The 20583-nt window shown below is 64.5% G+C and overlaps 4 protein-coding genes across 8 annotated transcripts in view; 2 read left to right on the top strand and 2 right to left on the bottom strand.

The window, feature by feature from the left end:
• Nucleotides 1–2985, top strand: part of AXIN1 (axin 1) — an 81748-nt gene extending 78763 nt beyond the window's left edge. For both annotated transcript variants that reach the window (XM_080557226.1, XM_080557225.1), the window contains exons 9-10: nucleotides 1438–1605; nucleotides 2522–2985. In XM_080557226.1, coding sequence (XP_080413352.1) covers nucleotides 1438–1605; nucleotides 2522–2648 — 295 coding nt within the window. In that variant the 3' untranslated portion in view covers nucleotides 2649–2985. The remainder of the gene's footprint in view (nucleotides 1–1437; nucleotides 1606–2521) is intronic.
• A 156-nt stretch (nucleotides 2986–3141) lies between these two features.
• On the bottom strand, nucleotides 3142–10383 carry PDIA2 (protein disulfide isomerase family A member 2). Of its 2 annotated transcripts, XM_080557229.1 has the most exons (11): nucleotides 10029–10383; nucleotides 9419–9625; nucleotides 9023–9156; nucleotides 8820–8957; nucleotides 8629–8745; nucleotides 8425–8550; nucleotides 8153–8347; nucleotides 6408–6528; nucleotides 6059–6240; nucleotides 5884–5970; nucleotides 3142–5729 (listed from the first exon to the last, which is right to left on the bottom strand). In XM_080557229.1, exons 1-11 carry the CDS (start codon nucleotides 10279–10281, stop codon nucleotides 5649–5651), a joined length of 1641 nt encoding a protein of 546 aa, XP_080413355.1. In that variant the 5' UTR covers nucleotides 10282–10383; the 3' UTR covers nucleotides 3142–5648. The 2 variants fall into 2 exon arrangements, with proteins under 2 accessions (XP_080413355.1, XP_080413354.1); XM_080557228.1 differs by having other exon boundaries at nucleotides 3142–5970.
• A 152-nt stretch (nucleotides 10384–10535) lies between these two features.
• On the bottom strand, nucleotides 10536–14232 carry ARHGDIG (Rho GDP dissociation inhibitor gamma). 2 transcript variants are annotated; one of them, XM_080557249.1, is made up of 6 exons: nucleotides 13880–14232; nucleotides 12625–12807; nucleotides 11824–11907; nucleotides 11664–11740; nucleotides 11209–11272; nucleotides 10536–11127 (listed from the first exon to the last, which is right to left on the bottom strand). In XM_080557249.1, exons 1-6 carry the CDS (start codon nucleotides 13950–13952, stop codon nucleotides 10928–10930), a joined length of 681 nt encoding a protein of 226 aa, XP_080413375.1. In that variant the 5' UTR covers nucleotides 13953–14232; the 3' UTR covers nucleotides 10536–10927. The 2 variants fall into 2 exon arrangements, with proteins under 2 accessions (XP_080413375.1, XP_080413376.1); XM_080557250.1 differs by lacking the exon at nucleotides 13880–14232 and adding an exon at nucleotides 12965–13686.
• Nucleotides 14233–14742: 510 nt separating this feature from the next.
• RGS11 (regulator of G protein signaling 11) lies at nucleotides 14743–19515 on the top strand. Of its 2 annotated transcripts, none has more exons than XM_080557241.1 (17): nucleotides 14743–14910; nucleotides 15360–15456; nucleotides 15804–15854; nucleotides 15926–16032; nucleotides 16116–16167; nucleotides 16253–16311; nucleotides 16505–16581; nucleotides 16706–16787; nucleotides 16909–16977; nucleotides 17635–17658; nucleotides 17745–17806; nucleotides 17981–18094; nucleotides 18265–18380; nucleotides 18561–18648; nucleotides 18764–18902; nucleotides 18971–19053; nucleotides 19124–19515. In XM_080557241.1, exons 1-17 carry the CDS (start codon nucleotides 14851–14853, stop codon nucleotides 19254–19256), a joined length of 1413 nt encoding a protein of 470 aa, XP_080413367.1. In that variant the 5' UTR covers nucleotides 14743–14850; the 3' UTR covers nucleotides 19257–19515. The 2 variants fall into 2 exon arrangements, with proteins under 2 accessions (XP_080413367.1, XP_080413366.1); XM_080557240.1 differs by having other exon boundaries at nucleotides 14746–14910; nucleotides 17629–17658.
• Nucleotides 19516–20583: the final 1068 nt, after the last annotated feature.

Here is a 20583-nt window from a genome sequence, read left to right as displayed (position 1 = left end):
TAACTTCTGGCTCACAGGATGCACAGTATTTGCCTGAATTTATGACCCATTTTTCCTTTAAATGCAAGATATTTTTTTTCCAAGGATGATTCAGTTTCTTAATGTTTTTCTAGCTAAAGGGCATCCTGTACTTTGATATGAGGATAGGTTCTAAGAGCTCTGCTGGCACCACGAGCAGACCCGCACCTCTCAGGATGCGGCATTTTCCCCAGAGGTCTCCCAGGCAGAGCAAGCACCAGAAACATTGTTCAGTTGAACTTTAGACCTCTCATGGCTTTAGAAAGAGGTGAAAAAAATTTCTCTGGTCTTGGTTTGCAAAGCCAATGTTTATGTGGGCATGCCATTAAAAAGGTGCTGTGCCTGTGAGCCAGTGTTTAAAGGTTAGGGTCACAGTCATTTCCAAAATTGTGATTAGCTCATGTGCTTGGCAAATTCTCTTTTTATAGCAACTTTCCAGTCATATAAATACAAAATCATCTTTTTTACCCGGTGTGTTTTTAAAATAATTTTAAAGCTGCCAAGTTTGTTTTATGCGATTTTGAAAGAGAACGCTGCCTCTGCCGAGACCACACATGCCAAGTTACGAATTTGTGTAGGCTGCTCAAATGCTTGTGCAGCATTTACAGTGCCCAGGTGAAAAGCTCTACAGAAGTGCAAAGTACCATTATTTTTATTGTTGCTACTTTTGTCTGCCTCTGAAAATGGGGCTAGGACTGGGCTGACACTTCCAGTGTAGTGATGGCACCACATAGCAAACGCCACGATGTGGGCTGGAAGCAGAGACCAGTCTGACATCTCAAGAGTCAGGAAAACAGGAGATTTAAAGTCAGTTCACCAGGGTTTTGAGGGCAGTGTCTGCCTTCCAAAATCCACCCCGTGGTGCAGACAGGACATGTGCTGTTAGCCAGCAGCCTAACTGGGCCTGGCCACCCTGCGTGGACGGGACAGGCAGCGAAGCCTGTCCTTGAGCTGTTCTCCTCTCACCAACAGGTTCCCTACCCTGCCAGCACCGGTGCTGGAAAGGATGAGCCGGGAAGCCACATGGCTTCTTAAAAAAGCCATGTAATTGCTTGGATGGACTCTCCTCTTGGGCTGGTTGGAGATGTTCTCCCTGTGCAGCAATCTCAACAAGTTGGCTGCTAGCCCAGTGGCCCTGAGACAGCTCCTTTTTTTGACATCAGAGCCTCTGTTTTCCCCACAGAGCCTGAGGAGCTGCAGGACCACCACAGCAGGCTGCCTGCCAGTCCCAGGCTCACTCAGGCTGTGTCACATCTCCTGCTGCCCGTCCCTTGTCACCTGTGGTGGGACATGACCTGAACCCCTTGCCTGGGCAGCTCCATATACCCAGACCGGCACCCAGCGGTGGTGATGGCTCTGAAGCCGTGCTGAGCACCATAGGCTGATACTCAGCAGGTTGCTTGTATTGTTGTACAACAGGTTGAAGCCCCAGAAGAGACCGGGCAGCGGTGCGTCCCAGCCGTGTGAGAACATCGTGGTTGCTTACTACTTCTGCGGAGAGCCGATCCCTTACCGCACCCTCGTCAAAGGGCGCGTGGTGACACTGGGACAGTTCAAGGAGCTGCTGACCAAGAAAGGGAACTACAGGTAAGGGCTGTTTGCTGCGTGCAGTGTGGTGCCTGCAGACTGTCAACAACCCCTGGCAGATGCCAGCACTGGGATGCAGTGGTGCTGCTCCTGCCAAGGTGAAGGAGCCATGGTGGAGGTAGGTCGGGGGCATCCTGGAGTTCTCAAGAGCCTTCCAGGAGGGCTCTCAGGCTGTGCTGCAGTGGGAATACAGCAGCACAGTAAAGATGCCTGGTTGCCACTGGAGGTTCCTGCACTTAAGAAAAATAAGTCCCAACGTGAGCCAGGAATGTACTTTTTAAATAGGGGCAGAACCAGTACTTGCAGCAGCAATCCTGCCTCGTGGAAGCAGGGTTATATTTGTGTTTGACTGGAAAGGCTTGGTTGTTGAAGAGGCAGGTTGTGGGAACACGGGAGATCGGGTTCTCTACCAGAAATGTCCTGCATCACAGTTCGTACCTTGAACAGACATTTCAGGGCTGCATGGTGTCCTGGGCTGGTAAGGAGCAGCAGCAACCAGTGCTTGATGATGCTCTGGGGAACCCTTCAGCTTCCAGAGCCATTTAACTCCCAGGGTTTCCTCCAGTGAGGACAAAGAGGTTGGGCCCTACTGGAGTCCCAGAGTGCCTGTCCTCTGTGTGGCAGCCAGGCATGGGGTGCGTAGCTCTGCCAGTCACCCCTTCCAAGTAGGAACTGCCTTGGGAAAGTCTGCCTAGAAATGTTCTGGGCTCTCACCAACACAGGGACCTCCAGCCAGCTTTTGCGAGAGCTGTGAATGGGTCTGGATTCAGGGCCTGAGCCTCAGTCGCCTCCACATCTGCTGGAGCTGCTCCCCGTTCACCATTAGCTCAGGGAGTGCTGTACCCTGTCTCTGGGTATGACTGGTGTCCCGCGTGGCCACTCACCTCTCTCTGTCGCCGTGTTTCTGGGTTTTCAGGTATTACTTTAAGAAAGTGAGTGATGAGTTCGACTGTGGTGTGGTCTTCGAGGAGGTGCGGGAAGATGACACCATCCTGCCCATCTTCGAAGAGAAGATCATCGGGAAGGTGGAAAAGATCGACTAGGCGACTAGGCTGTGAGGCTGCGAAGGCTTTAAGGAAAGGACTGTGAAAGACTCTGGGACCGGAGGAGAAGGTCTGGGGCTGACGCTGGCGGTGCTACTCCAGCAGGCGCTGGGTGAGCCCGGGGCGGAGGGCGGCAGCCTGCTCTGCGCAAGCTGCTTTGCCAGTGGAAGTCATTTCACCCCACGAACCTGCCAGTGGGAGCCTGGGCTCCCTCTCCATACCGAATATAAGTGTAATGTAGCATTGTACAGTGCATTAGAAAGTGTAATATGACCTTGTTTACTAAAGCTGCATATTTTTGATATATTGTAATAAAAGGAAAATATTTCCAATGTCACAGTGCTCTTATGTAAATGTAAAACGTACAGGTACTGCAGAATTCACCCAAAGTGTACAGCCATCCGTCAAACTCAGTGTGGTCCTCGCTTTCACAGCACCCTTCCCTGTCCCCTCCGTGTGGATGGCTCCTGAGTGACGCTGCTGCAGCGGGGCAGTGCTCCTGGCCCAACGAGCCGCTGTCCCCCCAGTCGTGCGGAAGGCGTTGCTGCGCTCCGGAGGGGCCCTCCCCTGTGGTTCCTGCGCACCTCCGAAGATTGCTGAGACGTTTTGAACAAGTCGGCCTCTTGCCTCCCTGGCAGTTGCAGCTACTGGACCTGGTAGGGTGGTTTTTCTCCTGAGCTTTCTGAGATTGAGTGACTCCCCGATGGAAAGAAGGGTCAGTGGCAGTTCTCAATGCTGGGGGTTTCCTGTGGTGCCTTGTACCAGAGACACGGGACGGGGCGAGCTGGCAGGGCCGTGGGACATCCGTGAGGACCGGCTCCCACCCCGTGCTGTGGAGCTGGGGCGGCAGGCTGGGCACTGGCATCCCACATCCTGCGCTCGTCCTCCACGTCTGCCCTGTTCCTGGAGAAGACCTTTCCTCCCAGGAGGGAGCAGCAGCTCCGCAGAGGGCTGGCACCCGTGTGCCCCCTGCAGACATGCTCGGGCCTCCAGTGTCAAAGTCAGGCTTTGGTCAAGGAGTCTTTCTAGGAGACGTGTCGTATGGGGAGGAAACCAATGAGACACTTTAAGTATGAGGACAAAACCCATCTTTTTATGAGTCTTGAGTCTTTTTTTCAGGTTCTGTGTCTCTGGGGAGGTCATGTGAGGGCACTGTAGTCCAGTGCTAGTAGCGAAGGGAGTTGTTGATGCCATTTTGTGGGGCTCTTAGGGCCAGGTCACCCGAACACTGCACTCACTCTAAGGGGCAGCCACCAGGGTGCAGATGGGAGTCTAGGCAGCCTCCTGGGATTACTTGCTCCCACCTGGGCTGCCCGCTCCCACTGCCCCTGCCTTTGGCCCTGCCCTGCCCACCAGCCCGGGCTGTACTCCATGCCCAAGCAGCCGCAACTCTGCGCTGGCTCCTTCAGCGAGACCGGCCCCCCCGCGTCCCCCAAAGCCAGCTCGTCGGGGGCTTCCACATCAGCTCTTGCCCTGCCTGGCCGCGTGCCCCGGCTCTGCACTCTGCTGCTGCAGCATTTTGGAGCATGGTGCGGCTGCCTGTGGGGCTGGTGGCCCCGTGTGCGTGGCACCGCATGGGGATTTGACTCAGCCTATTGTATATGTCACCGAGTGCCTTTTAAACACGGTCCTGTGACTTATAGCCTATCACTATGTGAAGTCCAGCAAAATCTGCAATCGTTTTCAGCCAGGGAACAGCGTTATGAACGTTTTTTTTTCCTCCCTCCTTTTTTTTTAAGTTCTGATCATGTTGTGTCTGGTGAGGTTGTTACCATGCCTGGGATTTCCGTCTCCCCCTTTTTTTCTCAGGGGGTTCCCTGTAAATATGTACATTTGCTAAGCGCAGCACCCTCCGCTGGCTGTGCAGCCCTGGCGATGTCTCCTGTGCATCCTCATGTGCTGACTTGTACAATGATCTTTTCAAAGGTACTTGGATAAAATGAAATAAAACCCCACATCCCAATGCCTGCTGGTTTCTTCCTTCCCTGCGGAGCAGAGATCCAGGCCCAGGGGAGCCAGTTGGGGTGACTGGTGGGTGGGACTGGTCGGGTGCCCAGGGCATATGGCTCCCCCACAGGGTGGACGTGGAGGCCACAGCCCTCAGGGCCCTGTCCCCAGAGCCGTTGCCCACAGCCTGAGAGCAGCAGGCACGGGGAAAGGGGACAGTGCTGGGGGTTGTGGGGACACCAGGGGGTCCCAGAGGCTGTGAGCCAGGGTCTGGAGAAGCTCAAAGAGTGTTTGGAGCCCCATTTTTTTTTTTACTTCTGCCTTCCCTAGCTGTGACAACAACTCCTGGGGCTCCCCTTGCTCCCTGGGGTTGCTGCATGGTCATGCAACCCAGACCTGGGGCAGGAGGGGTGCCTGGGGGCCACGACGCAGAAAGCCCTGGTTCATTCCTCCATCGCCTGCACCCCGACCGCACAACCCTAGGCCCACACCTTCCTGTGTCACTGCACAGACAAGCGCCACAGTGTGCCCAGAGCTGTGATGGGTCCAGGGCCCTGGGGAGGTGAAAGGAGCCTTGTAGCACCCAACCCATGGGGCATGCCCAGGGCCAAGGCCATGCAGTACCAGGCCAAGGCGAGGGCACGGTGTCTGGGGTCCTGACAGCAGTAGGATGAGACCACCACCAGGCCCTTAGCGTGGGTACAGGGGTGATGATGGTGACAGCCGTCTCTGGTGAGCCGGGGTCTGTCACCTGTGGCTGCAGGGTGGGAACCAGGCCTGTGGCTGAGCTGCCCCATGGGAGAGACGCCCCGGGTTCAGCTTGTGGTCAGGGAGCTCTGCCCCATGACCCCAGGTGTGAACCCACTGTGTTCACCATGTCCCCTGAGACGCCACCGAGCACTGCGTGCCCCTGGCCAGTGCAAATGTGGCGCCCATCGGGTGAGCCGGGGCTGCCAGCAGCGGCACCCCCACAGTGCTGCAGAGCTGCAGACAAAGACCAGAGCCCACGTTGTTTCCAGGGCATTTATAGCACCCACCCAAGTGGGACAGGGCTCACAGCTCATCCCGGGCTTCAGCCGTGCCTGACGGACTCAGCTCCTCTGTGCCTGTGCTGTTCTCGGGGGTCTTGGTCACCTGCAGAAGGTGATGGTAAGAAAAGGATGGCCAGACACCCCGTCCCCATCCTGCTGTGGGGCAGAGCAGGGTCCATCCCCCATCTAGCAGGGGCTTGGAGCCATCCTGGGGTGGATGGAAACCCCTGGCCCAGGGAAGGGGGGACCTTACTGACCACAGGTGGCTCCTCAGGCAGCGTCCCCCCATTTTCCAGGAATTTGGAGAAGGTCTCCACGTCTCGGGTGCTCCTATACTCAATCATCTGGAGTCACGGAACAGGAGGAAGATAACGAGTGATGCCCGGGCCCAACTCCCTTCCCCAGGTGCCCCACGCGTGCCTTGTACCCTACCTTCCTGCCCGGTCCAGCAGGGAAATAGTGCAGTGTGGGGTAACCGCTGATGGTGATGTTCTCCAGCTCATTGGCCGTGGCATCTATCTCAGCAATGACAATGTCCTCGTGGTCCTTATAGCGCTCACCCAGCTCCTCCCAAGCAGCCGCCATCTCCTTGCAGTGGGCGCACCACGGCGCATCTGCGCGACAGGCACAGTGCTGGGAGGACACCCTGGCTGAGCTAGGGGACCAGGATTTGGGGCTGCTGGGGCCAGTTCCTCAGGTGGGAGACTGGCGTGGGAAGGGGGCTCAGCCCTCAGCCCCATGATGGACCTCAGGAAGGGTCACGGGGAGCCACAGCACTTACAGAATTTCACAAAGACGTTCTTGGTCTCATCAAATGCCACCTGCTCAAAGGTCTTTCCCACGAGGACTTTAACAGGTCGTGTGTCCCAGTCCTCAGGGGGCTCCTCGCTCAGCAGATGGGGCTGTGGGGACAACCAGGATGGCCACAGCCCATGGTGAGCAGCAATAGGACACAGGCGTCAGGGGCCAGGGTTTGCCAGGAACATCCCCCCACCACCACCTGCAGACCCATCAGATCCAGGCACACCAGGACCAGTTGCCAGACGCCATCCCCACCACCCCAGCATGGTACCCAGCCCTGTTCAGCATTCCAGTGCTGACTTCTGGACCATCTCTTCCCTCCTCCCCCTCTACTTTCATCCCATTGTGTGTAGCGCAATATTGGTGATCTCCTGCCTCATTTCCCATAAAGTTGTGTGCTTGTTTTTTTCCTCGCACAGTCAGTTGCAGGACGAGCAAGTGATGTCATCTACCTGGAGTTGTGCAAAGCACTTGACACTGTCCCCCATGATATCCTTGTCTCTAAATTGGAGAGACGTGGATCTGGTGGATGGACCTCCCGGTGGGTAAGGAATCAGTTGGATGGTTGCACTCAAAGAGTTGCGGCCAACAGCTCGATGTCACGGTGGAAATCAGTAATGAGCAGTGTTCCTCAGGGGTTAGTACTGGGACTGGCGCTAACATCTTTATTGGTGACGGGGGCAGTGGGATCGATGCCAAAAGACACTGAGCTGTGTGGTGTGGTCGGCACACCAGAGGGACGGGATGACAGCCAGAGGGACCTGGACAGGCCTGAGAGGTGGGCCTGTGCGATCCTCCAGAAGTTCAACAAGGCCAAGTGCAAGATCCTGCACCTGGGCCGGGGCAATCCCAAGCACAAATCCAGGCTGGGCGGAGAATGGATTGAGAGCAGCCCTGAGAAGGACCTGGGGATGTTGGTGGATGAGAAGCTCAACATGAGCTTCCAGCATGGCAGCCCAGAAAGCCAAATGTGTCCTGGGCTGCACCAAAAGCAGCATGGCCAGCAGGGCAAGGGAAGAGATTGTCCCCCTCTGCTTCGCTCTCATGAGACTCCCACCTGGAGCCCTGCGCTCAGCTCTGGGCCCCCCAACACAACAAGGACATTGATGCGTTAGAACGAGCCCGGAGGAGACTGCAAAGATGCTCAAGTGGCTGGAGCACCTCCCCTACAAAGACAGGCTGAGGGAGCTGGGGTTGTTCAGCCAGGAGATGAGAAGGCTCCAGGGACACCTTACAGTGTCTTTCCAGTACCTAAAGGGGGCTGCAGGAAAGGTGGGGAGGGACTCTTTGTCCAGGGGTGTAGTGATAGGACAAGGGCAGGGGGGGGATGGCTTTAAACTGAAAGAAGGTAGGTTTAGATTAGCTATTCAGAAGAAATTCTTTACTATGAGGGCAGTGAGGCACTGGAACAGGTTGCACACAGAAGCTGTGGGTGCCCCATCCCTGGAAGTGTTCGAAGCCAGGCTGGATGGGGCTTTGGGCAACCTGGTCTGGTAGGAGGGGCAGGGGGGTTGGAATTAGATGGTCTGTAAGGTCCCTTCCAACCCAAACCGTCATATGATTATATAACCCCCAAATCCTCAGGTCTGGCTGCACAAGTATCAGTGAGCAGCAGTTGGCTGCTGGTCACCATGCAAGAGACATCATTAGGCTTCAGAATTAACAGCCCAGCACTCTACCAGAAAGCAGCATTGGCACTAGCTGACACAGCCATGGTTCTCTCACCTTAACCTTGCCATCCAGCACCGCCTGGACAAAGTCACGCACGGCTGTGGCCGAGAAGGCCTCCTCATCCATCTGGTATTTGCGGTTGTTCTCCATCTTGATGAAGCGCAAGGTGGGGGCATCAGCAGGTGTCAGGCCGAAGAAGGGCAGGACAGTGGCACCGTACCCATCCACATCCACCACTACAAAGAGCACCTGGGTGGGGGGACAGGCAGTGCTGAGGCCAGGGCGCCTCGTGGGGCCTCGCCATGCCCACCACCAGGCTGCCTCACCTCTCCCCGAAAATTGCTGGCAGCCTTCCGGAAGTCATCCCGCAGCGCCAGCTGCTCCTCCACGGACTTGTTGAGAAAGAGCAGCATGTGGTGGGGGATCTTGGCACCAAAGATGCGGCTGGAGGTCTGCGGAGAGTGGTGGGACGGTGAGGGCTGGGGTATCCTGTGGCTGGTGCTGGGGACAGGGTGGGACGGGGGCCGTACCTCATTGGAGAACTCCATCACCAGCTCCAGGCTATGCACGCGGAGCAGCCGAGTAAGCTCGGCTGCGTCCAGTCCCCGTGCTGGGTCCACGGGGAAGTCTGTCCGTCCCTCGTCGAACTGCCAGGATGCAGGCCAGTGAGTGCCAGGGGTCCCCACCATGGACCCCCCCCACCCTCCCCAGCCCTGCTCACCTTCTTGAAAAGGCAGACAGTGTCAAATGACAGCCCATATGCCTCAAAGAGCTCGTCCGCCTCGGTCACGCCAAACGCCACATCCACCACCTCACCAGCAGCCTCGTAGAACGCCTGGGCCACCTCGCCCTTCAGGTCCTGCACGGCCCTACCATGAGACCTGCCCTGGCCCTGGCCCAGCCCCGGCCTGGTCCCTGGCCCACCTTGAAGAAGCCCACGACCACCATGTCCTGGGCGCTGATGAAGGCAGCCGCGGTGTCGGTGTCCTGCAGCAGCGTGGCGCTGGGGCCGGCCCGACGCTGCATCCAGCGCACGATGCCGTTGGCGTCCATGCGGCCTGGCACGTGGAGTGGGGCTGCCACCATCACCCCAGGCACCCACCCGCTGTCACCAGACTGCCAACCCCCCAGCCCAGGCCACCGCCCCCAGATGCCCACGCTGCCGCTGCCACCACAAGGCTGCCTGCTGTCACCTCATTCACCATCGCATCGCTGCCACCCGCTCGCCGTCACCACGCCGCCACCCCTTCACCACCAAGCACCCCTCCCGGTGCCCCCCGCTGTGGACGCCGCCGCCTTCATGCGGTACCGTGGCCCTACCGGTGTAGGCGAGGGGATGAGTGCGGTTGCCATCACGGAAGAGCTTGAGCGTGGGGTAGGCGTTGATGCCAAACTCGGTGCTCAGGCCCACCTGCGCCGTGGCGTCCACCTTGCCCAGCCGCACCGCCTCCGACCCGTTCCTCAGCGTGGCGGCTGCCTGGGCAAACTCGGGGGCCAGCCTCTGGCAGTGCCCACACCACGGCGCATCTGCGTGGGGGCCCAGCGTCACCCACAGAGAGCCCAGCATGTGGGGATGTCCCTGGTCCCCAGGGGTGGGGCTCAGTGGGTGGCCAAGGACATGTTACCTGGCACACTCCAGCACCTGCCCACACTCTTCCATGTCCCACACCCCACCTTGTGTCCCTGCCCCATATCCCATGCCCCTGCCCTGTGGCCCTGCCTCACACCCTCTCACACTGTGTGCCCTTGCACCAAACCCAATGCCCCCGTGTTGTCACGCTACGTCCTGTGCCCCTGCCCCTCTTACCCATATCCATAGCCCTGTTGTCCCTGTGCCCCTGCCCCACACCTCTGCCCCCTGCCCTGCACTCATGGCCCTGCCCTGTAACCCTGCCTGTCCCCAGCCCCCGCCTGTGCCGGGGACACTTACAGAACTCCACCAGCAGCAGGCGGAACTCGCTCAAGGCACGGGCGAAGTTGTGCTCATGAAGCACCAGGACGCTGTCCTCCTCCTTGAGCTCATCCGAGACCACATCATCCTCTTCATCCTCCTCCTCCTCCTCTGCCACCACCTCCCCATCCTCCTCCTTGCCTTCGAGCCCCTCGCTGTCCCCCCAGGCCGGGCCCAGCCAGGCCAGCGAGAGCACCAAGAGCCAAAGCAGCCGGGCCCCGGAGCCCCGCATGGTGCCACCACTGCCAGCCGCCACTGCCAAAGCCGGCGCACTGGGGAGAGGGGACAGATAAGGGCCCCGGGGCGGGTGGTGCCGGTCCCCAGGAGCTCGTGGCCCTCCGCTACTGGCTGCCCAGCACCACAGATAAGGCAGCGGGACCAGGTGGCTGTTTTCCAGCCACCCGTCTCTGCAGCGGGACCTGGCCCAGGGACAAGGAACAGCCACGGGATGGGCGGGCAAAGGCAAGGGGCGCGTGGACACAGCAGTAAGAGACAAGTCTGTACGGTTTAATGGCGATGGAAGAGCACAGCCTGCCACCGGGCAGTCGGACAGGGCCGGCAGCTCGGCACCGCGCGGCAGTCCCGTCCCACGCGGCCGGGCAGGCCCCGCTCAGCGCTACAGCAGGTTCACAGCCACAGACCCAGCGATGGAGATGCCGCAAGGACGAGTCGGGCGTCAGTATTAAAAAAAAACAGCAATTAAAAATAACTTTGGTTGCGAAGACCACGACCGTGGGTGCCCACTTGCTAAGGGACCCCCCCACACCTTAACATGAATGGGGCGAGCGCGGCAGCGCCGGCGGGCAGCAAGGGGTCCCCGGGGCCGCGGGAGCCGCGTCCCCGAGCTGGCGGAAGGCGGGGCTGCGGGGCTGGGGGGGTCAGTCCTCCCAGGCCTTCTTTATGCACAGGCCCCACTCCCAGGAGAGGTGCTCCGTCTTGTCATCGTCGGTGACCAGGGAGCGGACGCGGTAGGAGCCGCGCACCAGCCGGCCCCGGGGCACCTCCTCAGCTGGCGTCACCACCTCATACTCCTCGGCCCGTGGCGCGTAGCTGCCCACCATGAAGACATCGCGGTCCACTGGGTGAGAAGGCAAGAGGGGGACGAGTGAGCAGGGCCGGGGCGGCGAAGCCCCCATCCCTGGCCCCGGCCCCCACTCACCCGGCCGGCCGCGGCGGTACGTGAGGTGCAGGCACTTCAGCCCACAGACGATCTCCCTGTTCACCTGCAAGGCAGAGGGCAGGGGTGCTGTGGCATGGAACGGCGTGGTGCCCCCCCCCCCCCCCTCATTCTGGGGTCCCCTGGGCTTTGGGGTGCCCCCCTCTCCCCCACCCCCGAAGCCCTGTCATGCACTACACCAGGATCTGGCCTCTTGGTCAGGACTGGGCACTGAGCAGGAGCAAAGGTGGCAGGGACCCCGGCTGGCAGTGATGCTGGGGAGGAAGGATTGCCGGGGTGGGCAGGGTCCCCTGGAGGGGCACAGAGCCAGAGGCAGGCAAGGGGCAGAGGCTCCATGGCAGCAGGGACCCGTGGGTGGCAGAATGCACCCTGCGGGGCAGCAGCAGGGCCGTGCCCAGCTCAGCCGGCGGGCACAGGGCAGCCCGCATCCGCCTTACCTTGAAGGACACCTTCACCCTGTAGTCCACCCCCTCCTTCAGCACAAAGGGACGGCTCTGCAGCACCTCCAGGTCTCCTGCGGTGGGAGGCAGCACCATCAGCCCGGAACCCCTTCCTCCTGCTCCCTCCCACCACAGGAGATCCCCCGCCGGCGCTCACCTGTAAGGTCCATGGTGATGGGCCCCGGCGCCTGCTCGCACATCAGGGTGAGCTTCGTCACCTGCACGTTGGGCACGCTGGCATCTAGGGACAAAAGGCAGGGTGCAGGCCTCACCCAGCCCGCCCAGGGCTGGCACCTCCAGTCCCAGAGCAGCTGTGCTTTGTGCTCCCAGGGACTTTCCTGCCCACGCACCCCTGCAGCATCCCAAAGGGCTGCGGTGCCCACAGTTAGGAGCCGGTGAACAGCAGGCAGCCCAGGCAGGGCTCAGGGACATCTCAGGCCTGCCCAAACCTCGGCATCAAACCCACCAATGTGCACCCCGCTGGTCTGCACGCACCTCCCCAGCTCCCGTGCACCCCCCTTGGCCGGCACATCAGGGTGCTGGGACGGTGCTGCGCCCCAGGCCAGGCAGACACCGGCAGCAGCACGAGGCCGGGTGGGTGCCGTGGGGAGTGGGGGGCACTGCCTGGCTGGGGGGCCCAGTGCCGACAGCCACGAGCTGTCAGCCCCCGCAGCCGCTCGCTCCATCTCTGTCATCCCGATGAATTCCCTGGTCCCTTGTACCCGTTCCTATGGAAACTGCGGCGGTGATCCTGTAACCAAGGCAACTGGGGTCCCCGGGCAGCCGTTCCCCGTTGCAGCAGGGGAATGCCGGTGTCTCCGTGCAGCGGGGTGGGCACAGACAGACGGCACCCACAGGGATGCCCCAGCTCCCTGCACCCGCTGAGGCTGCATCGCCCGGCACAAGGTGCTGGGGGTGCTCGGGGCACCCAGCCCCAGCCCGCGGCCCCCGGCCTTACCCACGGCCGCAGGGATGGTGCCCAGTAGTGCCTGCTTGTACTTCCGCAGGCTCTCATCCCCCGGGTCCAGCTGCTGGATCTCCTGCAGGCTCTTCTTCTCCGGCGTCTTGTACGCCAGGGCCACGTCGGCATCGTCCTCCTCCTCCAGCGACAGCGTCACCCCCTCCTTGTCAGCCATGATGTCTGCGGGGGACAGGCAGTGGCAGTCCCGCCCTGGGGACACCCCAGGGGACCCCCCCCCAAGCCCCGGGGACACACAGGGGCTGCTGGGCTGGGGGGGGGGGGGGGGGGGACTGAGCTCAGGTACACCCCAAATGAATGTGGGCAATCATCTCCCCACCTTCTGCAGCCACATTGTCTCCCTTGCCTCAGGACTGTGGGGACACTGCCAGGCTCCGTGTCCCCGGGGCTCGGTGGCACAGCTGAGACCAGAGGCGTTGCCGCCAGCTGCGTTTCCGCACGGTCATGAAGCAAGACGAGCTCGTGCCTACGTGGTGCACGGCTCGGGGCACGTTTGCAACCTGCCGTGGCCTGCAGGCACCCCGTGTGCCTGGGCACCCAGGGAGGTCCTCGGCACCGCACCACAGCCCCTGCTCCAACCCTGCTGGGCAGCCGCCAGCCCCGTCTCCTGCCCCAAACCACCAGCAGCTGCAGGTACAGGGTTCAAAGGAAAAAATAAAAATAATAATAATTAAAAAAAAAAAACACAGGTCTGAGTCAACAAGCGGATCTGGTGGGTGCCAGCCAGCTGGGGGGGGGTGGCACACACACAAAGGCGGGTGATGTTCCTGCAGCCAGGGGTTTCGGGGCCCCTGCCCTGCCCTGCCCTGCCCGCCGCATCACCCCCCCTGCCCTTCCCTGGGAGCCCCAGCCTGGGGGGAGAAGGGGCCGCCGCGCTCAGCCCCCGGCCCCCGGGGCGGGCCGAGCGGGTCCCTGGGGCAGCAGCGGGGGCCGGGCACAGCGCGGGGGCCCCGGCCGCATCCCCAGGCCCGGCCGCGCAGAGAGGCACCCGCCCGGGGGCTCGCCCAGCGCCGGCTGCCGCAGGCCGGGCTGCAAGGAGGGGGGGGGGAGCGGCCGAGGAGACCTCCGGTGCCGTCCCCCGCTCCCGGTACCGGGCCGATGCTCACCTGTTGGCTACCGGGGGCGATGCTCAGCCCGGGCCCGGGGCGCTGCCCACCCCCGCGACCCCCGGGCGCTGCCCACCCCCGGGCCCCCCGCTGCGGGGGCCGCGCTGCCCGGCCCCGCCGCCGCTCACCTCGGTAGCACAGCGCCAGCCACAGCAGCTCCAGGAGCTGCCCGCCGGCCTCGCACACATCCAGGCCGAGCATGGCCGGGGCCGGGCCGGGCCCAGCGCTCCCGGGGGCGCCGCGAAGGGCCGGGGGGGGGAGCGCCCGGGGAGGGGGGGGGGGGGTGCCCGCTGCTCTGCTCCCGGGGCGCGGCTCCGCCGCCGTCCGCTGCTCTCCCCGGGGCCCGGGGACGGGGCCGCGCTCGTCCCGGTGCAGCCCGGCGGTGCCCGGCGCTGCGCTCCCCCCGCTGCGCTCGGCGGTGCCCGGCGCGGCCCGGCGGGGCGGCGGCGGCGGCTCCCGCAGACGCGGCGGCTCCGCTGCCCGCCCCCGCCCGCCCCCGCCCCTCGGCGCCGGGCGGCTCCAGCCCCGCCGCTCATGGGCGGCGAGACTGCAGTGAGCTCATCCGCCGTGCGCGCCGGCACCGCGCCTGCCCGCCCCCGGGGCGCCCTGCCCGCGCCCTGCCCGCATCCCCCGCGCCCTGCCCGCGGCCCCGTCCCCTGCCCGCACCCGGGAGCGCGCAGCGCGCAGCCCGCCCGCCGCCTGCAGCCCCCCCCGCAGCCCTCCCGCAGCCGCCCCGCCCGGTGCCGGTACGGCCCCGCCGCTGCCCGCCAGCAGCCGGGGGACGCGGCCGGCTCCTCGGCAGGCTCCCGGCCCCGGCGGCCGCCCCCCGCCCCGCGCGGCCACGGGGGGCGCTCCCCGAACACCCGCGGCACCGCCCCGGGGGCGGCGGGGAAACGGGGTCGGGGTCGGGGCTGGGGTCGCCGCCGCGCCCCGGGATGCCCCGGTCGGGCACCGGGCGCGGACCGCGGCGGCCGCCAGGGGGAGCGCGGCGGGGGCGGGCGGGGGCGGTGCCGGGGCCGGGACCGGGGCGGTGCCGGGGCCGGGACAGGGACCGGGAGCGGGGAAGCCGCGGTCCCGAGCGGAGCGGAGCGCGCCCGCGATGACCGTCGGTGGCCCCCGCGGCGGGCATCCCCGCCTGCAGATGCCGTGCCTCAGCAAGGTGAGCCGGCACCGCCCGGCACCGGCTCCCCGCGCACCGGCACCGCGGGGAACGGGCGTCGGGCTCCGCGGGGAGCGGGCACCGGCACCGGCACCGGCCCCGCGGGACAGCGGGAGCTGCCCCGGCCACGCTGCCGGCAGCGCCGGAGGCACCGGGCAGCGCCCCACGCGGGGACACCCGCGGGTGGGCACCGGAGCTCCGTGCCATGCCCCCGGCCCCGGGGCTGCCGCAGCCCCGGCGGGGCTCGCTCCCCAAAAACGGGGCTCCCCAGTGACCTGGTGACACCCGGCGGCAGCGTTCCCCGCACCTCGGCCGGCTGCAGGGTGTCCCACGCGTGGAGGGGCACCCGGCTGTGTCCCGGCTGGCTGCCCTGCGCTGGGGTGTCGGGCTGTCCCCAGAGCCCCTGCCACCAGCCGCGGGGCTGAGCGTGGCCGATGCTTGCCGGGCAGATGGAGCGGATGATCGTCAGCATGCAGGACCCGGACATGGGCATCAAGATGAGGAACCAGCGCTTGCTCATCACCGTCATCCCCCATGCCATGACAGGTGAGGTCGGGGCCCCGCCGCTGGGGCTACCTGCGAGGCCGCGCATGGTGGGGAGTTGAGCGATGCTGCCCGCCCGGCCCTGCCTCTGCCCCTGGGGTGCCCGGCTCTGCGCTGGGCTGCGCCCAGCACCCAGCCCTCTGGCACCCCAGCCCCAAGCCACTCGCCTCCCCATGTTCGTGTGCGCTCAGAAATGCAGCTGGGATCAATTATGCATTGGCAGAGCAGGGCGGGCGCTCACTCGGGGCGGGCAGCTTAGCACGTCCTTGGCAGGGCACCCGTCACCCCGCTCGCCCCCTCGGCACCCGCCGTGGGGGTGGGCCCTGTCACACCCTGCTAACGGTCCCCAGGGAACGACATCGTGGAGTGGCTCATCCAGAAGTACGGCATCTCGGAGGAGGGTGAGCGTCAGTGCCGCAGGGCAGCCGGGGCTGCTGAGCCGCTCAGCAGCCCCCACTCCCGCTCCCCCCAGAGTCGCTGCACCTCGGCAACCTCATCGTGAAGCACGGCTACATCTACCCCCTCAAAGACCCCCGCAGCCTCACGCTACGGGCGGACGAGTCGCCCTACCGCTTCCAGGTACGTGCCCTGTCCGTGGGCAGCGCGGGCGCCACAGCAGCCTCAGTGCCGCAGCTCAGCCTGGCCCCTCTCCACCGCCCCAGACCCCGTATTTCTGGACCAGCACCAAGTGGCCGGCCACGGAGCTGGACTACGGTAGGTGCCAACCTGCTGCAGCCACTGCCACCATGGGCTGCGGCCCCTTCCCAGCCCCGCTGAGGTGGCTGCACTCCCTTTGCAGCCATTTACCTGGCAAAGAAGAACATCCGCAAGCAGGGCGACCTGATTGAGCACGAGAAGGTGAGGGGTGCCCTCCTGCCCGGCCCGTGGCAGGGCTCATGCGTGTGATGAGCTGGGGGGGGCTCAGCTCACCCAGGAGGGGCCAGTGCTCGCCACTGCACCCAGCGCAGTGGTCCCCATGCCGCGGGCCCCAGGGCCAGGCGAGGGCAGGGCACGGGTGTCATGCCGTGGCCACCTGGCCGCTGCTCCCCAGGACAACTACAACCTCCTGCACAAGAGGATCAACCACACGTGGGACTTCGTGGTCATGCAGGCGCGGGAGCAGCTCCGGTGAGTGCAGGGCGCTCATGGCACTGGGACAGGGACAGGGATGGGGATGGGCAAGAGCTGGTGCCGCTGCTGCCCTGGGGAAGTGGCAGGGACGGGGCACAGGCACTGCCTTTGCCACGGACAGGGCGGCCAAGCAGCGGCGGAAGGGCGACCGCATCGTCATCGACTGCCAGGAGCAGGCGTACTGGCTCGTCAACCGGCCCCCGGTGAGGCCCAGGGCACCAGCACCATGCACAGTCCTGGGTGCAGGGGCTTGGGGGTGGTGGTGGGGGGTCCCTCACGGTGAGGGGGGGTCTCTCCAACCCTGGCACGTTGCTCTCGTTGCAGCCAGGAGCCCCCAGCGTGCTGGAGCAGGGCCCCGAGCGCAGGAACTGCCACACCAGCCGCGTGCAGCTGGTAAGCGCGGGCTGGAGCTGCCCCGGGGCTGTCCTGGCTGTCCCAGCCCAGGATGTGCACAGTGTGTTTTTTTTGGGGGGGGGTGAACCCCAGCTCTGCTAACATCTGTGTGTCCAGCTGTCCCCACTGCCCTTGCTAAGCTGGGGGGGGGGGGGGGGTGGTGTCTGTGTTTGCCCGTGCACCCTCTGCCATCTGTGCCCGTGCTGCTAATCCCCCCAGGGCTGCCTTGCTGCCTGCGCCCCTGGCACCCCCAGGGCCCTGCAGCCGCCAGTCCCGACCCCACGCTGGCTGGGGCCGGCCAGGCCCTTCCCTTGTGTGGTGGCCCCACTAACGCTGCCCCAGCACCCCCCGTCCGCCTGGCTGGTCCTTACTAACCTCCAGGTTTTCTCTTCTCTTCTCCATGTGCCGTGTCGTCTGCCCACGTAAGTGTCACTAACCCACGCGTCCCGCTGGGGCGGGGGGCAGGATGCCTGGGTCATCCCAGGGCTGTGCTGGGCAATTTGGGGAAGGGCATCAATGGGGGGGCTGGAGGCTGCGTGGGGCTGGGGATGCACATACGAGTGCTTTCCCTGGGTGGTGCCAGGCAGGGCTGGTGGGCACGAGGTCCTGCCCTCCCCCAGGCCCTCACCCGGCTCCGTGCGTCTCTTGCAGGCCAAGAACATGGACTACTACAAGCGGGAGGTGAGCGGGGTGAGGGGGTGGGAGAGGGGGCGCCCCTGCAGGGCGCAGGGCCTTGATGTGCCCTGTGTGCCCGCGGCCGGCCCCAGATCGAGTACTGCAGGAAGGCCATGGCCAGGACCCGGGTGAAGTCGTCCATCTGCCTTGAGGGGTGAGCGGCACCGGCCGTGGCGGTGGGCAGAGCTGAGGACATCGCAGAGCCCGAGCACGTGTCCCGGCCCCGAGCTGGCCCTGCAGCATCCCCCGAGGCGGCCGGGACCACGGCAGGCAGGTAGTGGGGCTGGGGACGGCGGCCCTGGCCACCTCCAGCCCCCGCTCCCGGCAGGTACATCAAGTTCAACGAGCAGTACGTGCCCCACGACCCCATCATGTCCGGCTGCCTGCCCAGCAACCCCTGGATCACAGACGACACCACGTACTGGGCCATGAACGCCCCCACGTAAGCACCCATGGGTCCCCTCCCCACCCTCCTCACCCTGACACCAACCCCGGGACGGGGCGCAGGGAGGGGACGTGGCCGGGTGGGCAGACCCGGGGCGACCACACGGTGCCGGGGGCTGCGCGTGCAGCCCCCCCACCCCACACCCCCTGCCCTGGTGTTGCCGGCAGGGTGATGACCCCCACGAAGCTGCGGGTGGAGCGCTGGGGCTTCGACTTCAGTGAGCTCCTCACCGACCCGCTGGGCCGTGCACAGCTCCTCGAGTTCCTCAAGAAGGAGTTCAGTGGTGAGTGGTCCCACCCTGGACCCCCCCCAGGACCTGCCGCCCCACCTCACACCAGCTGCCCCCAGCCCAGGGGGGGTTTAGTCCTGCTGTGGGACCAGCTGTGATGGCCTGGGCAGGGTTTGCTTGTGGGTGGTGTCCGGTGCCGCGTCCCCCTCCCCGACGCCGTGTCCCCCTCCCCAGCTGAGAACCTCAGCTTCTGGGAGGCATGCGAGGAGCTGCGCTACGGGGAGCAGTCCCGCATCGCCGAGATCGTGGACTCCATCTACCAGTGAGTACTAGAGGGGCAGCAGGGGACAGGTTTGGGGACCAGGCCATGGCAGTGCCACGTCCTAGCACGGGGGCCGGCCCTGGGGTGGGTGTTCGTCACTGGGTGCAACCCCCAGGCAGTTCCTGGCTCCTGGAGCCACGCGCTGGGTGAACATCGACAGCAAGACCATGGAGCGGACGCTGGAGGGCATCAAGACGCCCCACCGCTACGTGATGGACGATGCCCAGATGCACATCTACATGCTGATGAAGAAGGTGGGCAAGGGCTGGGCAGGGCTGGGACAGTGCTGGGGGGCCGGGCCCGACGGCTCTGCTCCCCGCAGGACTCCTACCCGCGCTTCCTCAAGTCGGAGCTCTACAGGAACCTCCTGGCCGAGGCCGTCATCCCCCCGGAGACCAAGAAGCGGTGAGGTGGGGACCAGGCCCGTAGGGCGCTGGGGGCGGCCCCATAGCGCTCACCCTGTCTCTGCCCCCAGGGTCTTCCCCTTCATGCGCAAGCAGCGGCACTCCAGCCCCAGCCCGGCCCTGCTCCTGCCCGCCGGCGACGCCGAGGCCAAGGGCGAGGACAAGAGCAGAGGCCCCACGGCTGTGCCTGAGGAGGAGAGCTAGGGACCCTAGCCCTGCGGCCGTGCCCACGCATGGTCCCAGCCCACGGCGGGAGTGGAGGGGACCCCAGCCTCTGCCCCATCACAGGACCCTGCCTGCAGTAGCACTGAAGGAGAGAAGCCATACGCCCCACGGCCAGCCTGGCCCCACTGTGCCCCCTGCTCACCACCCCCAGCCCCAGCCGCCTCCCAAAGGAGCCCCCTCCCCCCCAGGGCTCAACACAACACGTGCAGAAAATAAATGACCCTGTGGGGAAAGCGCTGCGGTCAGCGTCACGTTCGGGGAGGGGTGACCAGGGAGGCTGCAGTGGGGTGGGGGGGGGGGGTCCACGAGGGGGTGGCTGCCCCTCGCCCAGTTAGATCTGCCCCCAGTGGGCTGGCAGCAAGGGGGCAGGGGTGGGGAGCAGCCCCCAGGCACACACATATGCCCCCATCCCACCCCAGTGGATCCCGCATGCAGCCCCCCCCCCCCCCCTCCAGGCATGGCTGAGCTGGCACATGGGGCACTGGGCCCCCCCTGCAGCCCCGTGTGTACCCGTGGGCAGCGCAGGGAGGACCAAACGAACGGCCTTGGAGCCGAGCCAGGGGCGCAGCAAGATGCCGCCGGGCAGCAAGCAGGGGCTGTAAAGGCCCCACGGCTGGCAGCTGAGCTGCTCTCCCTGCCCTCAGCCCGTTAATCCAAGCAGAGGCCGAGCATCTCACGCAGGATTATTCTCTTTCCCGGAGCCGAGCCCCAGCTGCGGGGGATTAACACTGGCCATTATATAAACAGGAGGGGGGGGGCTCACGGCCCCTGGCGCTCGGCCTCGGTGCCAAGTCCAGCCCGCACGCACTCGGGGCCCGCACAGCAGGGCCGGCTGGGGACGTGCCCAGCCCACCAAGGGCCAAGCAGTGCCAGCCCGCAGCGCTGCGGCCAGCAAGAAACCCTGCGGATGCTTGGGATCACGGCATCCCTTCCTGCCGCAGATCTCAGGAGCCCCAGAACGGAGGGGGCTGGCCGTAGCTCAGCTCAGTGCTGGGGCATACGAGAGCAGCCCTGGGGCGAGGTGCTGGGGAAGCTGCAGGAGCTTCGGTGCCAGGATTGAGCTTGGGACCTTGGCGCTGGCAGCCACGGGGCAGTGACAGATGGTCCCACGCTCCAGGAGACACCGCGTGCCACACGGCTCCCTTTGGCTTGATCCAAATCCAAGCCCTGGAGTGAGATTTTCATGCTGATGGACTGCAGCAGGAATCTGGGGTGTAAAACCAGGTCACCGAGCCCCAGAGGGATGGGCTGGCCCAGCCCTGTTATCTAACTCCAGCCTCTCGCAGGGTCAGGCACCCGAGGGGCT

This window comes from Anser brachyrhynchus, assembly GCF_964034855.1.
Source record: "Anser brachyrhynchus genome assembly, chromosome: 15".
In the NCBI taxonomy this organism is placed as follows: Eukaryota; Metazoa; Chordata; class Aves; order Anseriformes; family Anatidae; genus Anser; species Anser brachyrhynchus.
Note: the sequence above shows the minus strand (reverse complement) of the source record. Positions and strands in the feature narration are given on the sequence as shown.

What these genes read in the sequence shown, in the direction of transcription:
- RGS11 (XM_080557240.1), top strand. Translation starts at nt 14,851, where the DNA reads ATGACCGTCGGTGGCCCCCGCGGCGGGCATCCCCGCCTGCAGATGCCG. An exon ending in GTACGGCATCTCGGAGGAGG is followed by an intron (nt 15,855 to 15,925) that starts GTGAGCGTCAGT and finishes CGCTCCCCCCAG; the next exon opens with AGTCGCTGCACCTCGGCAAC. An exon ending in CCTCAAGAAGGAGTTCAGTG is followed by an intron (nt 18,381 to 18,560) that starts GTGAGTGGTCCC and finishes CCCCCTCCCCAG; the next exon opens with CTGAGAACCTCAGCTTCTGG.
- ARHGDIG (XM_080557249.1), bottom strand. Translation starts at nt 13,952, where the DNA reads ATGCTCGGCCTGGATGTGTGCGAGGCCGGCGGGCAGCTCCTGGAGCTG. An exon ending in GGGTGAAGGTGTCCTTCAAG is followed by an intron (nt 11,273 to 11,663) that starts GTAAGGCGGATG and finishes TCTGCCTTGCAG; the next exon opens with GTGAACAGGGAGATCGTCTG. An exon ending in GTACCGCCGCGGCCGGCCGG is followed by an intron (nt 11,128 to 11,208) that starts GTGAGTGGGGGC and finishes CTTCTCACCCAG; the next exon opens with TGGACCGCGATGTCTTCATG.
- PDIA2 (XM_080557228.1), bottom strand. Translation starts at nt 10,281, where the DNA reads ATGCGGGGCTCCGGGGCCCGGCTGCTTTGGCTCTTGGTGCTCTCGCTG. An exon ending in TGATGGAGTTCTCCAATGAG is followed by an intron (nt 8,551 to 8,628) that starts GTACGGCCCCCG and finishes CACTCTCCGCAG; the next exon opens with ACCTCCAGCCGCATCTTTGG. An exon ending in CCAGCAATTTTCGGGGAGAG is followed by an intron (nt 8,348 to 8,424) that starts GTGAGGCAGCCT and finishes CCCCCCACCCAG; the next exon opens with GTGCTCTTTGTAGTGGTGGA.